At 46.6% G+C, this 23,992-nt stretch overlaps 1 protein-coding gene and 1 long non-coding RNA gene across 2 annotated transcripts in view; both read right to left on the minus strand.

Annotated features, from left to right (window-relative positions):
• The window catches only part of LOC140387413 (A-kinase anchor protein 13-like), a 478,070-nt gene extending 458,284 nt beyond the window's left edge, over positions 1-19,786 (minus strand). Inside the window, 1 exon segment of the mRNA XM_072470498.1 lies at positions 19,738-19,786. Within this exon segment, the coding sequence (XP_072326599.1) occupies positions 19,738-19,771 (34 nt within the window). The 5' untranslated portion in view covers positions 19,772-19,786.
• Positions 19,787-20,704: 918 nt separating this feature from the next.
• LOC140387416 (uncharacterized) overlaps positions 20,705-23,992 on the minus strand; it is a 37,627-nt gene continuing 34,339 nt past the window's right edge. Inside the window, exon 3 of the long non-coding RNA XR_011933858.1 lies at positions 20,705-20,920. This is a non-coding gene — a long non-coding RNA (uncharacterized lncRNA). The remainder of the gene's footprint in view (positions 20,921-23,992) is intronic.

A 23,992-nucleotide genomic window follows, 5' to 3' on the forward strand; every position in this document is an offset into this window, starting at 1 on the left:
CTAGCAGATGTGACTGTCCCTATCAACACCTCCACCAATAGAGGAGGAGGAGGTAGCATTGGGAACATAAGGACGATCTCCTTTACAAAAGCTTGTATCTGTATATATTTAAAGGCCTCCCTACTTGGAGAGTTTATATTTCTCCCTCAATTCTTCAAATGTTGCAAAATGACCTTCAAGAAACAAGTCCTTCAACATGATGACACCTTTTTCCTCCCAGTCTTCAAACCCAGCGTCTATTCTTGCGAGTTTAAATAGATGGCTCGCTCAGATTGGCATTGGTTTCAACCCAGCATGGGCGTAGCACGGTAGCACAGTTGCTTCACAGCTCCAGGGCCCCAGGTTTGATTCCTGGCTTGGGTCACTGTCTGTGCAGAGTCTGCACGTTCTCCCCGTGTCGGCGTGGGTTTCCTCCGGGTGCTCCGGTTTCCTCCCACAGTCCAAAGATGTGCAGGTTAGGTGGATTGGCCATGCTAAATTGCCCTTCGTGTCCAAAACAGGTTGGGTGGGGTTACTGGGTTATGGAGTTACAGGGATAGGGTGGAGGCGTGGGCTTAAGTAGGGTGTTCTTTCCAAGGGCCAGTGCAGAATGGCCTCCTTCTGCACTGTAAATTCTATGATTCTATGACCCTGCCCTAATTTAAAATGTTTGCGAAATGTGGCAGAACGCGGCACAGTGGTTAGCACTGCTGCCTTGCAGTGCCGAGGTCCCAGGTTCGATCCCGGCCCTGGGTCACTGTCCATGTGGATTTTGTACATTCTCCCAGTGTTTGCGTGGGTTTAGCCCTCACAACCCAAAGATGTGCAGGGTAGGTGGATTGGCTGTGCTAAATTGCCCCTTAATTGGAAAAAGTGAATTGTTATTTATAGAATTTTTTAAATGTTTGCGAAATTGCTTCCATGTCTTCAGTGTTGACACTACAACCAGGCTTCTTGAGCATCAGCGGGAATGGCGTCAGCATCGAACCTTCTTGGCATTCACCGCCCGGCATTCGGCAGAGCTCCCTCTGGTTTAGCACAGGGCTAAATCGCTGGCTTTGAAAGCAGACCAAGGCGGGCCAGCAGCACGGTTCAATTCCCGTACCAGCCTCCCCGAACAGGCGCCGGAATGTGGCGACTAGGGGCTTTTCACAGTAACTTCATTTGAGGCCGACTTGTGACAATAAGCGATTTTCATTTGAAGTAACAATTTACGAATCCTAGGAACCCCACCAGCCCATATAAAACGAAGAGATCAGTTTTTCTACCCCCATAAAAAAAAGCTTTAAATAAATAGACTGGGAGACATTGAAATAAAAATAAAAACCGTGGCAGAACATTCATTTTGTTGTGATTGAAAAGCACTCACTTTTTAAACTTATAGAACCTTTTTAGTAGTCCCATCATATTTCCAATTGTAGGTATCGGGTCAGAGATATGTAAAAACGTAAATAGTTGGCGTATAATGATATTTTGTGTTCTACCTCTCTCTCTCTCTTCCCCCCCCATTATTCTCTTCCATTTAATCAAGCTCCTCGGTACAATGGCCTATGGTTCTATTGCCAAAGTAAATTGTACAGGGGACCATTCCCCTCTGTAGCTGAAAGTACTCAGAGCTCATTTCCTTCATTCGTGAACTCGCCCTCGGACCTGCATACAACAATTTGACCCAGCAGCAAATGTAGGCCCAATTCCAAACTTTTCCAACACCGCAAACAAATATTTCCGTTTGACTCTATGGAACACCTTATCTGCATCTAATGCCAGTGTCACCTCATAATTCAAGGGATATGAAATCCATTCCACAATATAAAACAGGGGAGCCCAGGCTTGGGGAGGTTGGATCGATGTTACAAGAGAGGTTTTGCAATGCGAATCAGGAAAAAGGCCGAAAATCATCTGCCTTCCCGACGCTACCAACCAGTCTGCAAACTGGAGCAAGCTGGACGGAGTCGGATGCTCATTCGGACCACACAGCCCAGGCTCCAACTTTTGAAAAGAGCACTACTCTGTCACACATCATTTGTTCAATAAGACAACAGATTGCAGACTCCACTGGACACAGCAACAATTGGACCTGTAGGATTTTTCTTGATGGCTGCTCCAAGGGAGGCCAAATGGTCGTCTCAATTAAGCGTGTCTTATGTTTGAAAGCCACCATTACCAGCCCTTGAAAAGAGCACTCTACTTAAGCCCACACCTCCACCCTACCCCCGTAACCCCACCTAACCTTTTTTGGACACAAAGGGAATTCAGCATGGCCAATCCACCTAACCTGCACATCTTTGGACTTGTGGGAGGAAACCGGAGCACCCAGAGGAAACCCACGCACGCACGGGGGAGAACGTGCAGATTTCGCACAGACAGTGACCCAAGCCGGGAATTGAACTTGGAGCTGTGAAGCAACAGTGCTAACCGCTGTGCTACCGTGCCGCCCTCAAATGGCAGACAATTGTCAGTCACGCATCCCAAACGGAATCAGGGTCTTCTTCCTCCTCATCTAAAATCATGGAATGACTACAGCACAGAAGGTCATTGGGGCCACCCATTTCTCTCCAAGATCAATTGCTTTAGTCCCACTCCCCCATGCTAAACACAGTTGATTGTGATCCTTTTACCCAACTCTTAAGACAGGTTAAGTGAAACACTCTTTAGTGCTTTGATAAAGCATTACAGCAACTTGCATTTATATCGCACATCCCAAGTTGCCTCAAAGGAGTATCAGCAACCAAAACCTAACAAAAGCCACATAAGGAAATGCTACGGAAGGTGAGCAAAAGTTTGGTCAAAGCCGCAGGTTTTGACTTCCGGTGGTGGCATGTAGGAGAAGATCGCACCCAACGTAGCTCCCAACAGGGTCCTAGTTTATTGGTCTTTGTGGTCCGGTTTCTTGGGGAATTTGGTGGACAACCTCGACTCATCAAATTATGTAAGGCTCTGGTTGATGAAAGGATGTCGAAAGGTGCAAAGAAAAAGGCTGTTTCAGAGAAGGGTACGCGTGGTAGTCCTGTGACAGAAACAGAGAGAGTGTGAAGCTCATTGGAAGGGAAGATAGTGGAGTTGGCCTTGGTGGGAGTGGCCACTCCCATCACAGTGGAAATGCCGACTGAGGTAATGACACACAAATTCGAAAAGGAATTTGATAAGCATTTTGAAAGGTAAGGAAGGGAGATGGTGAAGACTCTCAAAAAGTCTATTGAGGGGGCACTTGGCACGATAAGGGAGAGGTTGGGGAAGACTTTGGAGGCCGTGAGAGAACATGGAGAGCTGTTGAAGGGTGTGGAGGGGATCCTGTCCCGGCATAGCGGCCAAATTGGGTCACTGGAAGCGAGATGCTGCTGGTGGAGGAGAGAAACACGGCCCTGAGGGCAAAGGTCAAGGGCCTACAGAACAGGATGAGGAGACAGAACTTCAGGAGCCTGGAGCTGCCGGAGGGGGTGGAGGGCCCGGGGCCAACTGTATCATTCCCAGATGTTTGTGAAGCGGATGGGCGTGATAGCTTGTTTTCATAGCATCCAGAAGGAGCGAGTCCTGGAATGGGCCAAAGAGAACCGGGATGGGGAGGTGGGAAGGAATCAACATCCGGATTTACCAGGACATCGGGGCAGAGCTCAGAACAAGGCGTGCGCCATTTAAGGTGGCAAAGTCGGCGCTATGGAAGAGTGGAGTGTTGTACCTGGCAAGGTTGAGAGTTACGTGTAACTCAAAAGATCATTTTTTTGATACGCCGGAAGCGTTGGTCAAGAAACAAGACTTGGACTTAATTGAAAAGGTTTGAATGGGATTTTAATGGGTGTGGATGGAAGGGTTTACTTGGGGATGTTTCAGTATTATGTATATATTTCTGGTTATTTGGGGCTTCTTCTTCTTCTGGATTGGAGGGGGGGGGGGGGGTCGGAATGAGAGGGCCAAAGTAGTTGGGGCTAATGGTTAAGGCAGCAACAAGGATAATACATGGTCCATGGTGGGGGATGTTGAGAATTATAAAGGCTTTGGTTTCGGTTATCCTTTTGCAGCGGGGGGGGGGGGGGAGAAAGAGAGAGAAAGAGAGCTTCTAATTATTTTCTTGTTCTTTAGCTGTGGACTTCCTGGGGGGGGGGGGGCTACCTCACAAGCAGATAGGTTTAGCTAGTGAATGGGAGTGAGGTGGGGGAGGGGTTGCGGCTTGTCGGACCTGTTTGGACGGGTTTCGATGTGCCTAGCATGTTTGTTTGGCAGGGGGAGGGGTTGGCCACGAGGAAGTATTGTTCTTTGGTAGGTAGTCTGCAGGTCTTTTGGATGGGGGGGTAAGACATGCTGATCTTTGTCTCAACTTATGGGTGGGGTTGCTAGGCATCTTGGGTGGGCCTTGGTTTTCGGAATTCTGAGTAAGGATGGGACAATTCCTCATGGTGGATCGAGCTGATTTGAGAAGGGGAGGGGGGTAGGTGACCTTGGTGTGGTTGGATCATTAGTTGGAGCTCCTATACCACGAGAAAGTCAAGTAATAATAATATAACAATCTTTATTGCACAAGTATGCATACATTAGCACTGAAATGAAGTTACTGTGAAAAGCCCCTAGTCGCCACATTCAGGCTCCTGTTCGGGTACATGGATGGAGAATTTAGAATGTCCAAATTACCTAATAGCATGTCTTTTGGAACTTGTGGGAGGAAACCGGAGCAAACCCACGCACACACAAGAGAACGCGCAGACTCCGCACAGACAGTGACCCGAGCCGGGAATCGTACCTGGGACCCTGGCGCTCTGAAGCAACAGTGCTAACCACTGTGCTGCCATGTAACCGCGAGGGGAGCAATCGAGGTGTTCTATCAGAGATGGCAGCCTTTTATTGTTTATTTCAAGGAGTTGGTCACCATTCGTTGTTGGCGTGGGGGCGACAGGGGGGGGGGGGGGGGGGGGGAAAGAGAGAAAGAGTTAGGTTTTGCGAGAGGTTGTTCTAGGTTTCCGTTTGTTGTGATTGATGTATGGAAATTTGATTTTTTTTTTTTGTTATTTTGCATTTTATCAATCGAAAAATGTTGATAAAAACATAGAATTTTTTTTTAAAAGCAGTAGGTTTTATGGAGCACCTTAAAGGAGAGCGGGTGGGGTGGGTTGCGAAAGAGGACACGATGAAGAAATTGGGAATTTCAAAAGCTTTATGCCTTACCATCTAACGGCATGTCTGCCAATGGTGAAGCGATGACAATCAGGGATGCACAAGAGGCCAGAATTAGAGATCTCCGGGCCGAGAATTATTCTTTTTCTCCCATAGACCAGGAGAGGAAGAGGCCATGAGCAGATTTGAAAACAAGGATGAGAATTATCAAACCGAGGCACAGGCGGACCAGGACTTTCAGAGAGCCTGGGCAGACTGCCTTTCAAGGGCGTAATCATACTTCTTTACATTAGTCATTATTCTCCCTTCCACACTAACGTCTCGCTGTGATTTGCAGAGGCTCCACTTTTACTATTACTAGAGAGTCTGTGAAAATCACAAATTAAATTTTGCACAGCTGTATCATACTTCACTCCCTGCTGCGACTCGAGTCTCGTCAAGGTCTCCATTAACAGTCGAAGGCGTACAATTTTCAACAGCTGCACAATCGAGACCCAGATTTCTCCATTCTTTAATCTACACCGCCCATCGTACAACTCCCTCTTTCAGGCAGGGTCAGATTTGTAGTTTACACTACAAGCATACACACTTAAACTTGGTGTGCAGCCTCCCTCCCGCTCTAAAACAATCGCCGTCGGTCTTCCCTTTGCTCACATTAATCAACTTAATTTGTCACTGTCGAGGACTTTTGTTTCCATGGAGAAATGGGATGGAATCAGGGATTACGTGCCTCCTCCCAGCCACATGGAAAAATACATATACCAAAACTAAATTTGATATATTCAGCCATGATAAAATCAGCAGTTGTGGAACGTGATCTGAAAATACAATAATTGCTGGCGACAGGAGGAGTGTTCAACATTGGTTTGGATCAGGTAGGCAAGGAAAAACTGATCCCATTGGCTAAAAGTACACGGCCTAGAAGCCTACTTGTGACAATAAGCGTTATTATTATTATATCAGGTTTTAGGCATGAGATGCAGCGGCAATGTGAGGAAGAACTATTTTTAACACAACTAAATGGTAATAATGTGGAGCTCACTGCCCATGAGAGTAGTGGAAGTGGAAACGATCAATGATTACGAAAGGAAATTGGATAGACATTGGAAGGAAATAAAGCCCCAGGGTTATGGAGATCAAGAGGGATGGTGAGACCGATCGGATTGCTCAGAAGAGAGCCGGAATTGCCTCGATAGGCCAAATGGCTTTTTGCTGAGCTGGAAATGACTAGGATCCCATAACTTATTCGGTCATTGTAAAACTGTGACCTTGACTCTCGTAATTTCTGTGCCTGTTGACACTGCTGACTTAAAATATGTCAGTCTCCTCCATCATTCCAGTTTGGATTCCGACAGCGATAATTTTACATTGCAAGACCTCCTGCCCAGAGTGTGGCAAATACAAACGTACCAGCTTCCACACAACAAATCAACGGCTGAGACTTCACTGCCCCAGCATCACCCCCCCCCCCCCCCCCCCAACTCCCACATTAATCTTTCTAAGCACACGGAGCCACTTCAAGTCAGCCAGTGTACTTGCGTTATGAAGCAAAATCACAGGGGGCGCTGGACCAACTTAGTGTCTGATGACAAGCAACAACTCCACCCCACCCCACCCCACACCCCCCCCCAAACACCCCATTCCCCCGCAGCACGTCCTTTCCCACCCCCACCACGATGTAGTTTATCTCTGCTCTCCAATACGCTCATTTGAGGTCGACTTGGAAAATGGAGAACTGCTGAGACCCAAGGCAGCTCGTTATCTCATTGCCAGTGACTTACCGACTGGAAAGTATTGCCTTTGTATGAATTGGACTCGTTCATTGCACTGCAAGGCCTGACAAAGAAATAAAATTGGCACGCCTGATCCCCAGCCAAGCATACCGAGCATTCATTTTTAAAAAAAGTTGTATTCAGAGGAGCTGAGCCTCGTTTTTGACTCCCACTTGATCCAAGTCACTCGATTTGTGCATTTGCCTCATTGCATCCTGCAGCACTGGCCAGGGATTGGTCGCCAGTCCACCATATGGGAATTCCTACAGGTGTAAATGTCAGAGGATTCCAACTTTGATTCTGATTCCACACTTAGTTAGAGGAACTTTAGCCGGAGGCAGCAGACGGATGCGAAAACATCTCCTCGGCCCCCTGATTGCAGAAACACTCCGGCTCGCGCTGACTCAAATGAAGCGCAGCCAGACAAATAAATAACACCAAGCCAAAAGAGAGAGACATTACGGAGGGGTTAACTAAAAAAAAATTGCATCAAGAGGCGGGTTTTAAGCTGGATGTTAAGGAGAGGACATAAAGGCAGAGGAATTTGGGAGGAATTCCAGCGCTTGGAGCTTACAGAGCCGAATTGCATAGCTGCCAATAGTGGAATGAAGATAAGAGAGGATCGCAGACTCAGCCTGATTCAATTCAAGATCGTGCACCCGGGCTCACATGACAGTGGCCCGGATGAGCAGATTCGTTGGGGTGGAGGATAGATGCGTAAAGTGTGCGGGAGGACCAGCGAACCATGTCCACATGTTCTGGGCATGTCCAAAGCGGAGGGGATTTTGGCAGGGGTTTGCAGATGTCATGTCCTCGGTATTAAATACAAGGGTGGCATTGAGTCCAGAGGTGGCGATTTTCAGGATGTCGCAGAATCCGGGAATTCAGGAGGAGAAAGAGGCAGACGTTCTGGCCTTTGCTTCCCTGGTAGCCCGGAGGCGGATATTACTAGCATGGAGGGAGTCAAGGCCCCCGAAGTCGGAGACCTGGCCATCTGACATGGCTAGCTTTCTCTGTCTGGAGAAAATTAAGTTCGCCATGAGATGGTAATTGTTAGGGTTCGCCCGGAGGTGGCAACCATTCATCGACTTCTTCGCGGGGAACTAATCGGCAGCAGAAGGGTGGGGGGGGGGGGGGGGGGTATTTGCACTATGTTTATATTTTTATGTACAGTGTTTATATTGCTACTGATACAATGCCAAAAAAATACTTCAATAAAATATTTATTAAAAAAAAGATGATAAGAGAGGATGCACAAATGGCCAGATGTGAAGGACGGTTCATGGGAGGTTGCAAGAGGCAGCCGGGATACGGAGTCAGCCATATTGTTTACAACACCAGGGTGAGAATTATACATTCGAGCCACTGAGGTAACAGGTAGTCAATCATAAACTAACAAGTCTGCGTGGCCTAGTTCGTCCTGCCCATGTCCCCGTGCGCACAAAGCAAGCCTGGCACTGACTGGTAAGCAAAAGAACAGCCGTGTTCTGGATGAGCTGAAATCTATGTAAGGCAGAGGATGGGAGACCAGCCCAGAGAAAACTGGAGCAGTCAATTCCGGAGGTGAAAACATAAACCCACAATTTCTTTCAGCAGCCCCCATCGCAGCTGCTCTCCCGATTTACTTTATTACAACAAAGGCTGAAAGCAGCTCGATGGTAAGAGGCGGGGAGCTACGAGCCTAAATACAAATCAGAAAGTACAATCTTGCGGTTTTTCACACATACAGTGCCATGTCACAAAAACATTGGATTACATTACGCCTGCAAAGATATTGTTTAGGAACACAGCAGATGCTCATGGGTTTTGGTAGCATGTCAGAAACCACATTGCATTGTGGGATACCTTGCAGTGAAAGTTGGCGAGCACAAAATACAAACACTGCAAACAATTAATGGAATATTCAACTGTTGACCCTGGCACCATTTAACTGGATTCAAACTGTGTTGAAAGCATTTGTGGAAACTGCAAACACCAGGACTGATTTCAATACTAATATTTAGTGTGGGCAATTTTGAGTCAAGCCAACATATTAGACCAGGAATATAAGAAAACGTTATCATTTGGTTTGAGGTGCGCATGGGGCGGAGGGGATGTGGGGGAATTAAGGAGGGTTAAAAGAAAAGGCCTGTCTTCAGCATTGGTGACCTCATTGCATTTACATTGGCATTGCCAATGCCCACAATAGACCTGCATGCTGGACGCCAGTAGCACTTGCACAGCACAAAAGGGGCCCTTATGTACTCCTTCCTGAGGAACGAGGTCATCCACCACACTGCCCACAAAACTGTCACCAGACTCTCAAGTGTGTTGGCACCCAAGGCTCGATCCAGCCACCAAAGAAAAACAAAGCACAAGTGCCAGCCAACACCTGGAGCAAACGTTTACTGCTTCAGCAGTGCGGTCATGGCTACCACGCAGCCCAGGGAGGCAGCACACCACCACCTCAAGGGCAGATTAGGGACGGGCAACAAATGCTGGCCTGGCCATCAATGCTCACATCTAGTCAAAGGATTTTTTGAAAAACTGCACTCGTGCGTCGACTCTGCGATTACATCACCCGGACAATCGCATCTTCAAACCCCAGTTTTGTCTCCCTTCCCCAATCCCAAGTTGCAGAAGTGAAAATATCTTTTGAAATTCAGAACCCTGCATCCACCAACAACGGCACAATTACATTCTCATCAGCGCCAAGTCACACTGTCAATATCATAGATATTTTCCTCTTTTGGGAGCCGGTGCCACGTGGCAGCTTCAGGTCTTAGTCACTGAAATATAACATGGGCAAGATCAGTACTGGAACATCAAATCCCCTTGAACATTGAACATAGAACATTACAGCGAAGAACAGGCCCTTCGGCCCTCGATGTTGCGCCGACCTGTGAAACCACTCTAAAGCCCATCTACACTATTCCCTTATTGTCCACATGTCTATCCAATGACCATTTGAATGTCCTTAGTGTTGGCGAGTCCACTACTGTTGCAGGCAGTGCATTCCACGCCCTTACTACTCTCTGAGTAAAGAACCTACCTCTGACGTCTGTCTTATATCTATCTCCCCTCAATTTAAAGTTTTGTCCCCTCGTGCTAGACATCACCATCCGAGGAAAAAGGCTCTCACTGTCCACCCTAACCAATCCTCTGATCATCTTGTATGCCTCAATTAAGTCACTTCTTAATCTTCATCTCTCTAACGAAAACAGCCTCAAGTCCCTCAGCCTTTCCTCATAAGATCTTCCCTCCATACCAGGCAACATTCTGGTAAATCTCCTCTGCACCCTTTCAAATGCTTCCACATCCTTCCTATAATGCGGCGACCAGAATTCACGCAATACTCTAAATGCGGCCGCACCAGAGCTTTGTACAGCTGCAACATGACCTCATGGCTCCGAAACTCAATCCCTCTACCAATAAAAGCTAACACACCGTACGCCTTCTTAACAACCCTCTCAACCTGAGTGGCAACTTTCAGGGATCTATGTACATGGACACCGAGATTTCTCTGCTCATCCACACTGCCAAGAATCTTACCATTAGCCCAGTACCCTGTCTTCCTGTTATTCCTTCCAAAATGAATCACCTCACACTTTTCTGCATTAAACTCCATTTGCCACCTCTCAGCCCAGCGCTGCAGCTTATCTATGTCCTTCTTTAACTTGTAACATCCTTCCGCACTGTCTACAACTCCACCGACTTTAGTGTCATCTGCAAATTTACTCACCCATCCTTCTACGCCCTCCTCCAGGTCATTTATAGAAATGACAAACAGCAGTGGCCCAAAATAGATCCTTGTGGTACACCACTAGTAACTGGACTCCAGTCTGAACATTTCCCATCAACCACCACCGTTTGTCTTCTTCCAGCTAGCCAATTTCTGATCCAAACTGCTAAATCACCCTGAATCCCATGCCTCCGTATTTTATGCAGTAGCCTACCGTGTGGTACCTTATCAAACACTTTACTGAAATCCATATACACATCAACTGCTTTACCCTCATCCACCTGTTTGGCCACCTTCTCAAAGAACTCAATAAGGTTTGTGAGGCACGACCTACCCTTCACAAAACCGTGTTGACTATCTCTAATCAAATTATTCCTTTCCAGATGATTATACATCCTATCTCTTATAAACCTTTCCAAGATTTTGCCCACAACAGAAGTACGGCTCACTGGTTACCGGGGTTGTCTCTACTCCCCTTCTTGAACAAGGGGACAACAGATGCCATCCTCCAGTCTTCTGGCACTATTCCTGTAGACAAAGATGACTTAAAGATCAAAGCCAAAGGCTCAGCAATCTCCTCCCTAGCTTCCCAGAGAATCCTAGGATTAATCGCATCCGGCCCAGGGGTCTTATCTATTTTCACACTTTCCAGAATTGCGAACACCTCCTCCTTATGAACTTCAAGCCCTTCTAGTCTAGTAGCCTGAATCTCAGTATTCTCCTCGACAACATTGTCTTTTTCCCTGTGTGAATACGGACGAAAAATATTCATTTAGCACCTCTCCTATCTCCTCGGACTCCAAGCACAACTTCCCACTACTGTCCTTGACTGGCCCTACTCTTACCCTAGTCATTCGTTTATTCCTGACATATCTATAGAAAGCTTTGGGGTTATCCTTGATCCTACCTGCCAAAGACTTCTCATGTCCCCTCCTGGCTCTTCTTAGCTCTCTCTTTAGGTCCTTCCTAGCTAACCTGTAACTCTCGAGCACCCTAACTGAACCTTCATGTCTCATCTTTACATTAGCCTCCTTCTTCCTCTTGACAAGTGTTTCGACTGCTTTAGTAAACCACGGTTCCCTTGCTCGACCACTTCCTCCCTACCTGACAGGTACATACCTATCAAGGACACGCAGTAGCTGTTCCTTGAACAAGCTCCACATTTCCATTGTGCCCATCCCCTGCAGTTTTCCTCTCCATCCGATGTATCCTAAGTCTTGCCTCATCGCATCATAATTGCCTTTCCCCCAGATATAACTCTTGCCCTGCAGTATATACCTATCCCTTTCCATCACTAAAGTAAACTTAATCGAATTGTGGTCACTATCACCAAAGTGCTCACCTACCTCCCAATCGAACACCTGTCCTGGTTCATTACTCAGTACCAAATCCAATATGGCCTCGCCTCTTGTTGGCCTACCTACATACTGTGTCAGGAAACCCTCCTGCACACATTGGACAAAAACAGACCCATCTAAAGTACTCTAACTATAGCATTTCCAGTCAATATTTGGAAAGTTAAAGTCCCCCATAACAACTACCCTGTTGCTTTCGCTCCTATCCAGAATCATCTTTGCAATCCTTTCCTCTACATCTCTAACTTTTTGGAGGCCTATAGAAAACCCCTAACAGTGTGACCTCTCCTTTCCTCTTTCTAACCTCAGCCCATACTACCTCAGTAGACAAGTCCTCATCAAACGTCCTTTCTGCCACCGTAATACTGTCCTTGACTAATAATGCCACCCCTCCCCCTCTTTTACCACCTTCCCTGAGCTTACTGAAATATCTAAATCCCGGCTCCTGCAACAACCATTCCTGTCCCTGCTCTATCCATGTCTCCGAAATGGCCACAACATCGAAGTCCCAGGTACCAACTCATGCCGCAAGTTCACCCACCTTATTCCGGATGCTCCTGGCATTGAAGAAGACACACTTTAAAACACCTTCCTGCCTGCCGGTACACTCCCGCAACTTTGAAACCTTACTCATGACCTCACTACTCTCAACCTCCTGTATACTGGAGCTACAATTCAGGTTCCCAAGCCCCTGCTGAACTAATTTAAACCCTCCAGAAGAGCATTAGCAAATTTCCCCCCCAAGATATTGGTACCCCTCTGGTCCAGGTGTAGACAATCCTGTTTGTAGAGGTCCCACCGACCCCAGAATGAGCCCCAATTATCCAGAAATCTGAAACCCTCCCTCCTGCACCATCCCTGTAGCCACGTGTTCAACTCCTCTCTCTCCCTATTCCTCGTCTCGCTATCACGTGGCACGGGTAACAACCCAGAGATAATAACTCTGTTTGTCCTAGATCTAAGTTTCCACCCTAGCTCCCTGAATTCCTGCCTTACATCCCTATCCCTTTTCCTACCTATGTCATTGGTACTTATGTGGACCACGACTTGGGGCTGCTCCCCCTCCCCTTTAAGGATCCCGAAAACACAATCCGAGACTTCACGCACCCTGGCACCTGGGAGGCAACACACCAACCGCGAGTCTCTCTCGTTCCCACAGAATCTCCTATCTATCCCCCTAACTATGGAGTCTCCAATGACTAATGCTCTACTCCTCTCCCCCCTTCCCTTCTGAGCCAGAGGCAGACTCTGTGCCAGAGACCTGTACCCCATGGCTTACCCCTGGTAAGTCCACCCCCCCCCCCCCCCAACAGTACCCAAAGCGGTATACTTGTTACTCAGGGGAATGACCACAGGGGATCCCTGTACTGACTGCTTCCTCCCAGCCCCTCTCACCGTCACCCATCTATCTTTATTCTTCGGAGTAACTACATCCCTGAAGCTTCTATCTATGACCACCTCTGCCTCCCGAATGATCCGAAGTTCATCCAGCTCTAGCTCCAGTTCCCTAACGCGGTTTCTGAGGAGCTGGAGATGGGTGCACTTCCCACAGATGAAAACAGCAGGGACACGGACGGCGTCCCTCACCTCAAACATTCTGCAGGAGGAACATTGCACTACCTTCCCTGCCATCCCCTCCAGATAAAAAAAAGAAAAAGAAAGAAAAAGCTTACCTGTTATTCACTCCCCTTCTCAGCAAGCACTCACTCAGCAACCTCTGCGCCCCACGATAACACCCGAGGGAAAATAAAAGAAAAACTACTTTCCAGTCACCAGCCAGTCCCTTACCTGCGTGCTGTGACGTCACGGTTCAACTTCTTTCAATTTCTACCTGCCCTCGAGCCTTCCTCGTGATCTTTACAGCATCACAAATTGCAGCCATTTCCACTCCCCCAATTCCCTCCACCAACCGTAACCCAACTGCCTCAATGTCCCCGGCAACCATCATTCCCCGCCCCCCCCCCATCTACTAGTACCAGTTACAAGCAGGTCAGCTGTGATATTATTGAACAGCAGGGCAGGCACGAGGGGCCGAGTGGGCTACTCCTGCTCCTAATTCAAATGCTCGCATCTTCCTCCGACTTCACTCGAGCACCTGAGCCAACATTCTCCCCTTGGCCAACACCACCAAAAAACAGATCATCTGATCGTTCAGCCACTGTGTGTGGCATCTTCCTGCACACAAGCTGAAACTACATTCGCTTACAGGGCAACAGTGACCACACAGGAACCGCTGCCAAGTGTTTTGGCATATGTGGAGCATGCGATTCAGCACCGTACAAACAAGACTTCTTTCATTCTTGTTACACGTGCCTCAAAAATGTTCTCTCCAGCCACAACCCAGGTTTAGAATGTGACAAATTGGACCCGTATTCATTTGGTTCAAATGACCAGTGGAATGAGAAGAAGAATCATCCAGCACTGGAGTTCATAGAATTTACAGTGCAGAAGGAGGCCATTCGGCCCATCGAGTCTCCACCGGCTCTTGGAAAGAGCACCCTACCAAACCGCACACCTCCACCCTATCGCCATTACCCAGTAACCCCGCGCAACACTAAGGGCAATTTTGAACACTAAGGGCAATTTATCATGGCCAATCCACCTAACCCGCACATCTTTGGACTGTGGGAGGAAACCAGGGCACCCGGAGGAAACCCACGCAGACACGGGGAGAACGTGCAGACTCTGCACAGACAGTGACCCAAGCCGGGAATCGAACCTGGGACCCTGGAGCTGTGAAGCAATTGTGCTAATCACTATGCTACCGTGCTGCCCTTGATTCAGCCAAAGATGTCTTGCGCTGGCTGCACCTTCCCCATAACCTCGCAAATCTTTTTCTTTCAAGGGAGATATCCAATGCTCATTTCCGACATGTACGCCAGCCTCGGTTGTATCTTGTTTAAATCTCTAGAGCAACGCTGCACTTGGCATGCCAGAAATGAGTTATTCAGACATCTACAAGGACGATCGATGAAATCATCTGGGAAAGAAGGGGAGGCGGACTAACAGCCATCAGTAAAAATTAAAGAAAACATGAATGCTGGCAATCTGAAACAACATGAAGAGCACGGATCAATTAGCATCTGGAAAAAAAAAAAGATAGGTCAATACCCTTCATTAGAATTGTTCCGACAGAACGGTTCCACCCTGGAATGCTAGCCACCTTCCTCTCTAAAGCAATCCCACCCGCTGTGCCTTTCCAGCGTGTTCGGTTTTTAACAGCCATTAAAAACGTTCGCCAGGCTGCTTTGTACGGAAGGACAGCACTCAAGAGCCTCCCTAATGGACAGCCCGTCTTGGCTCAACTTAATGCAAAAAAAATCTCTGCTGCAAGACTCTTAAAAAACAGCAGATAAACAAGTCACAAGACAGGACATATTCACGTGGTGCTGGTGGTTACAGATAACACAGGAGGACCGCATCACGTTATCTGAAACTCACGATTAGAATACTGCACTTCAACTTGTCTTTTTTTTTTACACTCCAACGGAATCTAAATGTAGGATGTAGTTTCCTGTAAATGTGGAATGCTCGGTTAATTATTAGCTGCCCAGTGAAAAAGTTTGCAAAAAGGTAAGAGGTACACGAATAAAGAGTTGGGGCCCTGATCATGATAAAATGGCAGGTTGGAGGAATTTACGAAGATGGGGAGGTGCGAAGACCGTGGAATGATTGAAACGAGGAAGACATTTTTAAAATTGAGGCACAAATGGATCAGGAACCAATATCAATCAGGGAGCCGGAGGGTTATGACTGGAAGGGATTTGGTGCCAGTTCCGGAATAAGCAGAATAATGCAGTGACTCACTGAGCCACTTTCCCAGTGACACATGGTGCACTCCTTTCTTGATTTTAGAAGCATTTTTACAAAGAACTGGATTAAATCTGTTTCACCAGATTCAACTCTAGCGATGAAAATAAAAGTATGTGGAACGTGGGAACCAATATACCGGACTTTGGTGCTCCGGGGAAGCAAGGTAACTCTGGCACACCCAGGATTGGAGCAAGAACCGAGAGGAAAACGGAATTGAGGAGAAACGGCTTTGCCCAAAGGGTTGTGAATCTGTGGAATTCGCTACCCCGGAGTGCGGTGGATGCTGGGACAGCGAGTACATTTAAGGAGGAGTTAGACAGGTTTTTAATTGGTAATGGGTTGAAGGGTTATGGAGAACAGGCAGGACGGTGTAGTTAAGGCCAGGATGAGATCAGCCATGATCAAATGGAGGAATAGGCTCGATGGGCCAAATGGCCTAATTCTGCTCCTCTATCTTATGAACTTACGGAGTGGGCTGTGACAGAATCTTAACTTGCACAGAGTGATCACTTGGTAGACAGAAGCCAGTGGAAGCACATCCACGTGAGTTTAACATGAAAGTGGTACTAACTTGGGGAAAAGCAGGATCCAAGGACACAGCTATGCTGATCTTTAATTAGTGCAAGTACAGGTAGAAAAAGCAAATGGGATTCTGGGTTTTATATATTGAAAAGTTTGTTATAAATGTAGGTTGGTGATGTTTAATTTTACGTGACGCTGTTTAGGTCCCTATAGGGCTACATGTGGTCGGGCACTTCGGAAAGCTGACACTATTAACGAAACAATAGCGGAGAGATTATAGCTATGAAGAAAAGCTCAAAAAGGGAAATGTTCCCTCTTCCCCCCCTCCCCCCACTGGAACAGAGAAGGTTAAAGGGATATTGAACATAGGCTTTCAACTTAAATAATTTGCAGAAGGTGATGAGTGATGGTTTCCCCAAATTGGCTGAAAAGTGAGTAACCAAGTTGCACTGATTCATGAACATCACGAGAAAAATGAAACGGGACATTAGAAGATTTTCCTCCCAACTATGGGGTTGTTGGTATACAACATGGTCGCACATGGCCCCCGAGGCAGAGATCATAAGGTCATTTAAAACAAAATGAAAACCAGGGATATAAAAGTACACGGGGAATGTGAACGGAAATGAGAATCCAGCAAGAAAGCTCCAGTTAAAGTACTTTATTCTGCTGTAATGGCCATGATTGTATGAATCAGCAGCTTAAAGACGAGGGATGGGGTGGGGGGAGAGAAATTGGAGGAAAACTGAAGTACTCAAGGCTATAATTAGACAGCCAGAAAAATATTGGTTTCTGTCTGCCACTGACTACTAGTTTGCATAGGGAGACACAAAATGCATTGGGCTAATGGCTATGCTGGCCAGGGGAGAAAACCGAAGGAAGTGAGCAATTAGAGTGGAGTAACAACCTAGCTATTTTATGTAGTTTGTTGAAGGGAAGGAAAGTGCTGCACCTATCACAGTCTCCGGATGTTCAGCCGGCAAAATATCTTTGGGAGCCCACGTCATCGTCGTGATGTCAGAAACATGGCTGCAAATTTGGACATAGAGCAATACGATCATGACCACAGAATGTTTTTTGGGCAGGATACCAGCTATTACCCTGCTCATCTTCAAAAGTAGTGGAATCTTCCACACACTCCGGAGGCATCAGACGCACTGCCGAATTAACATCTCATCTGAAAGATGTCGGTGATGTTCTTTGCTTTCTGGATGAGGATGGCTTCAAAATGCAGTGTCTCACAAAGAACATCAAGCTATGTTTTGAACAAAGCTAACTTACTAACACCACAATTAAATAGATTCAACTTCCTTACTAAGATATCAATACTCCAAATAAACTAAGACTATGATACTATCTACAAAGCTTCTGAAAACACAACTACTCTCTATCCCACCTAATCACCTACTCCCAGAATCAAGGTTATCACCTGATCCATGTATGCTCTTGATCACCATCTAGTGGTGGTCGGATGCATTCACATTAAATTGTTCACCCTTCATTTACCTTACAATATACATATTGTCACAATGTCACCCTCCAACAGTGCAGCACACCCTCACTACTGCACCAAATTTGATTTTGGTCCTCAGGACTCTGCAGTGGTACTTTTGAGCCAAAGGCCTTCTGGCTCAGAGGGGTGAGTGCTCGCACTCAGTCAGAGCTGACACAATAAAGCGGACACAACGGCACAACGGAAAAGCAGCAACACTAAAAAAAATGAAAGCAAATTTTAGATAACAAATGCAACAAGAACACAATGAAGCATTCATACGAGCAAACAGGTAATCAGCCAGTTATACCAGATTAGAGAAATCGTGAGATGCAAAACAACTGAACATTCATAGATTGTCCTGAGGACACTGCAACCAATCAACTGCCTCTGAAGCGTAATCACTGTTGCAAACGTGGCAGCTAATTTGAATACATCAAGATCCCACACAACAGCAATGATATCAGTAACCAGATAACCCGCTTTGCCGAAAATATGGGGTGGAAACCGGAAATGTTGGTAAGGGCACAGCAGATCGATCACATAACCAATCGGTCGAATTCTTTTGTCAATTCTGGCTTGTGCATTTTTGCTCAAAAGTGTGAACCTGCTCTTTTTCCTCTTTGTAGGTGTTAAGACGTTTCCAGCATTTTCTGTTTTTTGCCAAACGTTTTTTTAAATTAATGGTGAAGAGAGAGAGTCCTGGCAATCCTTGAACTCTGTACCCAATTACATGACTCACTGCCTTAAGAAAAGGCAGGGTTTGGGCAGGGTCATTTCTTGATTCACGTTTGATAGAAACCAAGAATAGATTAAAAGACTGTTTTCTAAACATTGCAAACACAATGGGCGCGATTCTCCGATCGCGGGACAGAGTGTCCGTGCGCGAAACGGGTACGGGCAGTAGCGATTCTGTCCCCCACAGAGGGCCAGCAGGGCTCTGGAGCGGTTGACGCCGCTCCAGCCTCACTTTCTGGCGAGCACTGGAGGCGGCGCCAACCCGCACATGCGCAGTGGCGATGCGCCAACCCGCGCATGCGCAGTGTTCTTACTGAACGCTCCGACCCCGATGCAACATGGCGCGGGGGTTCTGTGGCCGGACGTGCAACAAAGTAGGCCCGGGGAGGGGGGGGGGAAGAGAAAGAGGCCAACCCACCAATCGGTGGGTCCCGATCACGGGCCAGACCCCAACCGGGCCCCTCCCGGGGACGGAGCCCCCCCCCCGTACAGCGGCCTACGACCACGCCGCGCCAAACGCGCTGGCGCAAACGGCGCCAATTTTCCGCATCTCAGAGAATCGCGCGCCGGCGTCGGGGAGCGCGGTTGCAGCGATTCTCCGGCCCGGCGCGAGGCTGGGAGAATCGCGCCCAATACATTTCAAGAATGTACCACCTCAAGGTTAGAGAGAGGTGAAGAAACCACAGATGCTTAATCCTTCGATATGTCATGATCTTACATCACATATTCGCTAGCACTAAGGCTGCTGCAAGTCAAAACAGAAACAAGTAATATAACTGTACGTGAAGCATTTTGAGACACTCCAAAGATATCTGGCATCATCCAAGACGAATGCAACTCTTCTTTTCAAAACAAAAAGCCTTCCCCATTTTCAAAACCATTTTGAACACTTATCCTGTCAGGGGCAGCATGGTAACAAGCACTGTTGCTTCACAGCTCCAGGGTACCAGGTTAGAGGCTTGGGTCACTGTCTGTGTGGAGTCTGCACATTCTCCCAGTGTCTGCGTGGGTTTCCTCTGGGTGCTCCGGTTTCCTCCCACAGTCCAAAGATGTGGAGGTTAGGTGTAATGGCCATGCTAAATTGCCCTTAAGTGTTCAAAAAGAGTTTAGGTGGGGTTACTGGGTTACAGGGATAGGGTGGAGATGTGGGCTTAAATAGGGGCTCTTTCCAAAGGCCGGTGCAGACGCGATGGGCCGAATGGCCTCTTTCTGTACTGTAAATTCTACGATTCTATGTCTTACCTTCAGTGTCTTTCCTTTCTTTTCTATCCTTCATGCCTTTCACTCTACAAAGGCCTCACGGCAAGCTCAGGGATGGTCTTTCAGAGGAATGCTACGGAAACAGGAGTTATTTCTGACGCTTCTTGTTTTGAAACCCAACTTGCATCATTTGAAACATACTGGGACAATGCCAATGCTGAAGCAAAATTATAAGAGTGCTTATGGGCGACTAATCCAGCAATAGCACACACGCCCTTGACATTCATTAATCCTCCATTCATACGGATTTCATTTCAATGAGAGTTGTACTTTGGAGCAGCAATCACTTCCTAGGCCAACCGGCAGAGGCTCAGAGTGCTCACATGTGACAGAAGATAGACTTCCAGCTGTTTCCACTCAAAAGTCCGACTTTGAAGCTGAACTTACAAAACGCAGACTAATGGAAGACGGCAGCACAAAGCAACTCACACCCAGCGATGTAGCAGAACAGACTATTTCATAGCTCGCTTGACCTTTCATGCCCCTTCAATAATTCTCCTTGCTGGCTGGGGCAAACAGAGTAACATAGTTTAAATCTTGCAGCAGGAAGTTTACACCAACTGTCTGGCTAAAACACCATTGTTAAACACATCAGAATGATTTCTACTTAGGAGCCGAGAGTTTACAGTGGAGAAATTCTGCCTTTGATTATTATGGATGGATACGTTGTATTGCAGGTATTGGGAAAGCTCACGGTGCTTTTTGTTTAAAGGTCAATGTACGAAATGCAAAAGACAATAATTTCTCAAGCCTGCACTATCAGACAATTGAGATTTATAATACAAGGAAGGCACACAATGTACACAAGTTACCCATTCAATGGTTTACTCAGTCAGATGTAGTTAAATTAAGCAATTAAGAACAGCATATCCAATTAATACACAAATATCAATTTTTAAATTGTCATCCAATATTTGAAGAGCTCCTGCAGTCTCACCCATCCCCCATCTCTAACCGCCGTTAGTTCTGCTATCCTCCCAGCCCTCCGTGCTCCTCCAGCTGGGGGGGGGGGTCTGCCTATAGCTGGCTCCGCCCTCGGTGCTGGGATTCACTCGACAAGCCTTTGGAGATGATAACGTTCCCCGTACAAAGCAACGACGCAGTCGCATCTGGAGTAGTGTGTGTAATTCTGGAGCACTCGGCCAGAGCAGAGATATCCAGGAGTCTGAAGTGGCACAAACAAAGAAACAGAAGGCAAGAGCTCAAAGCCTACCAAGGGCTAAGGTGTACAGACAGCAGAGAGTTAATAACTTTTACACAAAGAATGGTGATCGTGAAGTAAAGAGCAAGGGGGCAGACAGTAAAACATCTACTCTTGCCCAACCTCAGATAAGCAGCCCTTGCAGCACCAGTATGAAATCTGTCAATTTCCCACATTAATTAGTAGTTTTACTTTGTCAGACGGAAACCAATTCTGAACTACATGACCTCATTTCACATCTTGCAGCCAATAGACAAGAGAAAGGCTGACATCCTAGTTCCAGGAGATCTTAGTAAACAGACTTGAACTGTATAGTCGAGCAAATTACCAGCTCCACTGAAGAACAGGATAGAATTCCTCACTTAAGCGAAAGTTTTGCACAACAGTAAAGCACGCACTGAGAAATCTGCACAACATTTAAGCAAAAAAAAAAATCAAAACAGCCCAAGGTTAACATTACAAAGCATTTTTTAAAATTACATTAAGAACAAAGAACAATATAGCACGGGAACAGGCCATTCGGCACACCAAGCCTGTATCGGTCATGATACCAACCTTTGCCAAAACCCTCAGCACTTCCGTGTGCCATATTCCTCTATACCCATCCTACCCATGTGTTTGTCAAGATGCCTTTGGAAAGCTGTTAATGTATCTGCTTCCACAACCTCCCCTGGCAACGCGTTCCAGGCACTCGCCACCATCTGTGCAAAAAAAACTGTCCTTGCACATCTCCTCTAAACTTTGCCCCACGGACTTTAAATCTATGCCGGCTGGTTGCTGACCCCTCCAGCCTGCCCACCCACCCTATCCATGCCCCATCATAATCTTATGGACCTCTTTCCGGTCACCCCTCAACCTCCATCTTTCTAATGAAAACAGTCCGAGTCTATTCAGCCTCTCTGCATAGTGAACACCTTCCAGACCAGGCAACATCCTGGTAAACCTCCTCTGCAAAGCCTCCACATCCTTTTGGTAGTGTGGCGACCAGAATTGTGCGCAATATTGCAAGTGCGTCCTTACAGTTCTATACAACTGTAGCATCACTTGCCAGTTTTATACACGATGCCCCGTCCAATGAAGGCAAGCATTCCATATGCTTTCTTGACTACCTTGTCCACTTGTGTTGCCACCTTCAAAGATTTGTGGACCTGCACGCCCAGGGCAACATTTACTTCCCACCTTTCACTGGTATTTGTCTGGTCTAACTTATTCAATAACTTGGTATAACAAACTACAAGACAATGTTAGAACATCATATTTTTAAAAATTCCTCAAAATATATATTTGTAGGAGAACTTCTTTCACATTTCATAAAAAGATACGATATCGCCAAAGATGCATCTTGTGACCGGTTGTTCACTATCCACCATTCATCAACATCCAAATCGATCCCTCTCTCTGCTTTAAGAGTGTGGAAGAGTCAGCCAATGCTTGACCCTACAGCCCACCCCACCCCACATCAAAACAGAGGATACCAGAGAGAACTGGAAGATATTGGAGACAAATAGAAGTCACTACATCCCAATTTTCCCTCCCTTTTGCCTGTGAAGCACCACCGCATCCATACGGAATGGGATCATATTCTCCAACAATATGGAGCAATGAAAATTGGAGCATATACGATCTCCAAACGTCGGAGTACATTTCTCAGCATGTTCAGAGGTTCATCCTTTAATCTTCAGTCGAAGGTCAGAGGTCACAGAGTGCCAACAAGGTTGTACAATTTTCATCCGTCGTAGGCTCCAAGTCAAAATTTCAACTTCAGCTTGAAGTTGCCAAATCATTACTTTCACTCCACCCGTTTCTTGATTTTCCACCAATGTATCCACCCAAAATAGCCGTGACCAACATTGCCATGCAAAGGTAAGCCATTAAACTAATTGCACTGGTGTCGGTACTCGACCTTCACACTGATAGAATCTACTCTTAAATTTACCAGCCCTTTCCCCATGATTTTTCCTGATCAAATGCTGATCCAATTTCCCTTTAAATTTCATTTTAGTCTCGGCTTCAAACCCACTGAAATAAAGTATTCCACAGCCCTCCACACAAACAATTTCCCCTCCCCTTCTCTCTCTGCTCTTCGAATCATATCCGTGACCCTTTTGGCCCATTTCATTGCTAAACTAACCAGCCCAAACCATCTCTGAAAAAACATTCGCGACCTTGTAAATCACTCTTTGCAGTGGAGGTGGAGGCAGCAGGACTGTACAGTCACAGCTGCGGTGACGCAACTTACGAGAACTTTGAAAAGCTAAATGACAAGTGCTGCAGCTTAAATGAAGAATTGTCACATCGCTGTTTTGAGAGGAGGTACGGGAACATACAAACTTTGTTTGCTTTCCACAAGGTTGCCTAAAGTTGTGGCATTGGCGCCCCTCTAATTGTGCACACGCAACTAATCATGCTTAAAGACTTCTCCTTTAAGACTCAATTGTCCAATCGGTCTCGGACACCCAGTTTAGCTCTATCTTCCACCCTTCTGCAGCAACCATTTGGGTAGCCCGAGTGGCAAAGGAAGCAAATTTCCCAGGCACTGTTAATTCTTTGCAACAAAAAAAACCCAGACTAAATCTAAACACACGACTGCTGGTATACCTTCCACCAGAACTAGGGGAGCTCCATCACAGCATTTAATGAATTATCAGAACTTTTATGAATAAGTTTGTGGATCAGCTTAATAACTAGCTCAATACTCCCCATTGAATAGGTAAATTCAAGGACTAACGTAGGAGTAGACAATACTCAAGCCTACCCCACTGTTCTATAGGGACAAGATTGATATTCTACCTCAACTCCACTTCCCCTATCCCCACATCTCCCGTTTCCCTCAGAGCCCAAACATCTATCCATCTCACGCCTGAATATACCCAGTGACTCAGCATCTGTGTGTGAAGAAAGTTCTCCTCATCTCAGTTCTAAATAGCTGACCCTTCACCCTGAAGCTCTGCTCCTTTGTCTCCGACTCGCTAAAACAGCCTTTAATTACTAGACATGAAAACTGCGGTGCTCCCCAATTTCCTCCAGAAACAAGGT

The sequence above is a fragment of the Scyliorhinus torazame genome, chromosome 12 (assembly GCF_047496885.1).
Source record: "Scyliorhinus torazame isolate Kashiwa2021f chromosome 12, sScyTor2.1, whole genome shotgun sequence".
Taxonomy (NCBI): domain Eukaryota; kingdom Metazoa; phylum Chordata; class Chondrichthyes; order Carcharhiniformes; family Scyliorhinidae; genus Scyliorhinus; species Scyliorhinus torazame.